We start from the raw sequence: 3,270 nt of genomic DNA on the forward strand, positions 1-3,270 counted from the left end.
AGCCAGGCAGGACTTAACAGGAGTACAGAGTTCGAGCTGTAACCCATCTTAAAACTATAAAAAGGTCTGATTAGAGTAGACACCAGCCATACCTGCCTGCTCAGAGAGATAAAGTGTGAATGGCCATAAGCTCTATGCGTTACAGTAAAAAGTGGTCAAGTAGACAGTTTTCAGGGATTTTGCTGCCACTTGTATATGTAGGATACATACGTTGAAATGACATTGTAGCCAAAGCTGGAATCTTTCACAAAGGAAAACTGGTCATTTGTGGGCAGATTCTTCACGTCGTCATCTGCAACATTAATGCAGTGAGGGGCACCTTCTGCATAGACTCTCCACCTATATATAGGACAGGTAAAATATCAGTACAAGCTCATTTACATACAACTAAATATTGCTTTTGTTCAACTATTTAGGGTTGGGTTGAATGAAAGCATTACCGTTGTAAAGCAGACCTTCACCCTGAAATTATTCTTTTATTGCCCTGCAACCCTAACCCTTGGAGATGGTGGTTTGATTTGGGAAGATACAGCTAGCTCCTGATGCTAAGTGGCACCAAGGTGGTGGCATGGGACTCTGCAGATTGCAGCAGTACGACCACCGTGGTCAGGCCCGGCCCTAGTGTAAGGCAACACAAGCAGCCGCCTGAGGGCGCTCTTGGGGGGAGGGCGGAAAAATGGTTGCAGTGTGACTGTAAACAACCGGCCCCGGAGAGATAGATGCCAGTGTTTTTTCCGGTGGCTGTAAAGTCAGCTCCGCCCACTGTTCTGTGCCGCGCTGAATAAGGAGCTGCCAGGAGGAGTGGCGGGGTCTGCAGGGGTTCTGTGATGGCCCATCACAGATCCTCTGCAGAACCCGCCACTCCTCCTGGCAGCTCCAAAGTGCGCCCACAGCAGATCCAAATTCAACGCGGCACAGAACAGTGGGCGGAGCCGACTTCACAGCCACCGGAAAAACACTGGCATCTATCCCTCTATGGCCGGCATCCATCTCTGAGGCCGATTGTGTACAGTCACACTGCTACCATTTTTCCACCCTCCCCCAAGAGCGCCCTCAGGCAGCTGCTTGTGTTGCCTTACACTAGCGCCAGGCCTGGTGATGGGACCTGTCTGCAGGACGAGGACACTTGATTCCCTCCCGTGTTCTGATAAGACACCGAGTGGATTGGCTTACAGTAAGTCCTCCAGCATAGAGCCTCTCCCGTTGGCTACCGAGGGTTTCTGAATTGTCCCAGCATTTCCTCTTAGTCCCGTGTTAGAGATAGAGGCGTGTGTGTGCGCCGTCTCATGAGAGGGAGGGAGGGGAGAGAGAAGTGTGATAACAAATCTGCCTCATGCTGTGCCACAAGCGGGCTGCTTTTTTCTGCATGCCAACTTGCTTTAGTACACACAGTAACACTAACCTGCTAGGTAAATGAAGGGGAGACTACATGTACAATTCAAACTTGTGGATGTCGCCCCTATGTGCATACAACCTTGCAATATTTGTAAATAGATTCACACTGTGGTTAAGCAAATTAAAATCCTCTAAGAATACTAGTAACTGTTGTGCTTAGTATATAAACATCATTACCAAGCGGCCCCTGAAATAGTACAAGTGTGCGATAATTCCGCACGTTCACGGCTATTTAATAGCCACATATAAGCGGAATCCGTGCGGATTTAAAAACATTGGCGCTTCTCGTCTCGCACGGAAAACCGTGCGGGAACTGCAACCGCTATGTGTGAATGCAGCCTTACGAACATCCCATATGTGAAATGTATATAAAAATAAATTTTCTAGTGAAAACTTTAAAAATGATCTCTTACTTTGTGTGATTAACCCGGTGCTGTCACTATATAAAATACAATATCCTTCACCACAAAACACTGAATCCCCATTGTTCCGATCCAATCTGGTGTATGCAATCCACTCAAATCTCCTCCCAAAATTGTCCTCCGAGTCATGATTTAATAAGTTGTCATGTAATTGAATAAACCGCTCATGGTGTAGTAGGTAAAACCAAATATGTGTTTTTTATAAAACAATCTATACGCATTTGAGGCTAGGTTCACATCTGGGCGATCTGTGACCAACCGCGCAGGTTGCAGGGTGATCAAGGAGTCATCCACCAGCCAATCGTGCTGGTGGTGCCATTATTTTCTAATGGCACCGCAGTCGTGCTGGGTGGGTTGCGCGTTTTCCTGCCACGATTCAGTCCGTGCAACTGAAAACGATCACGGCCAAGCCATGCGTTGTGTATCACAAAAAAAGTGTATGCACCTTTTTCAGTGATTGCCGCACACATGTAACGCCATTGAAAATCAGCAACTGCTGTGTGCACTAGCACATGATTGCTTATATCTGAACCTAGCCTGACTGTAAGAAGCCTGTGAGATGTCAGCAAGCCCAGCCTTAAACGTGGGACAAGGAGAGGAGATCTGAGTGGATCAGAACAATGGGGATTCAGTGAGGGGAATTAATCAAAAACTGGGACAGAATATGGAGCAGATTTTCACTGTAACCAGTTTCTCTGTCTCATTAGTCTTAAGTATTGCTGTATAATATATTGCTGGAATTTGTAGTCCTCTATAGCTGAAGGTATTCTGCATTGCTATACAATGTATTGCTGGAATTTGTAGTCCTCTATAGCCGGTTGCCATTTCTGTATAATGTATTCCCGGGATATGTAGTCCTCTATAGTTTAGTATAATTCTGCATTGCTGTATATTGTATTGCTGAGATTTTAGTCCCTCTACAGCTTGGAGTCAGTGGCAGAACTACCAGGGTTGCATTGGTTGAAGTTGTCACTGGGCCCTGGTGCTTCACCACATCCCAATAAAAAAAAATTTAAAAAAGTATCGGTAATTGGTATTGGCGAGTACTTGAGGAAAAGTATTGGTACTTGTACTCGGGCTGGAAAAAAAAAATGGTATAGTTTATCCCTACTATACACCAAGGTACGGACATGTAGTAACATGGACGGGAGGCAGAGTTAATGAACTACAAGTGTGGTGATGTCACTGCACTTGTATTTCTCTGAAAAGAGCCCCTCTGCCAGATGGGACTTGTAGTTCCTCCTTCCTGTGGATGGATGATGCAGCTGTGTGGGCCGTGCCAAGTACAGCCATGCAACAAAAAACCAAACACAGTCTGACCACGTTTCATCCTGAATATGGGTGTAACTTGGTCAGAAAGGGGAAGTTAGAAACTGATCTGCTCCTAGCAAGGAATTGCCTCCAGGCATAGGCAGCCATCTGAGGGTGCTAGGTTGGGGGGGGGGGGGGGCGG

At 46.4% G+C, this 3,270-nt stretch overlaps 1 protein-coding gene across 1 annotated transcript in view; it reads right to left on the reverse strand.

Annotated features, from left to right (window-relative positions):
* The window catches only part of LOC108796093 (hydroperoxide isomerase ALOXE3-like), a 12,368-nt gene that overhangs the window by 5,483 nt on the left and 3,615 nt on the right, over window positions 1-3,270 (reverse strand). The window contains 1 exon segment of the mRNA XM_018567485.1: window positions 211-339. Within this exon segment, the coding sequence (XP_018422987.1) occupies window positions 211-339 (129 nt within the window).

Source organism: Nanorana parkeri, unplaced genomic scaffold (genome assembly GCF_000935625.1).
Source record: "Nanorana parkeri isolate BGI_ZX_2015 unplaced genomic scaffold, ASM93562v1 scaffold1054, whole genome shotgun sequence".
In the NCBI taxonomy this organism is placed as follows: domain Eukaryota; kingdom Metazoa; phylum Chordata; class Amphibia; order Anura; family Dicroglossidae; genus Nanorana; species Nanorana parkeri.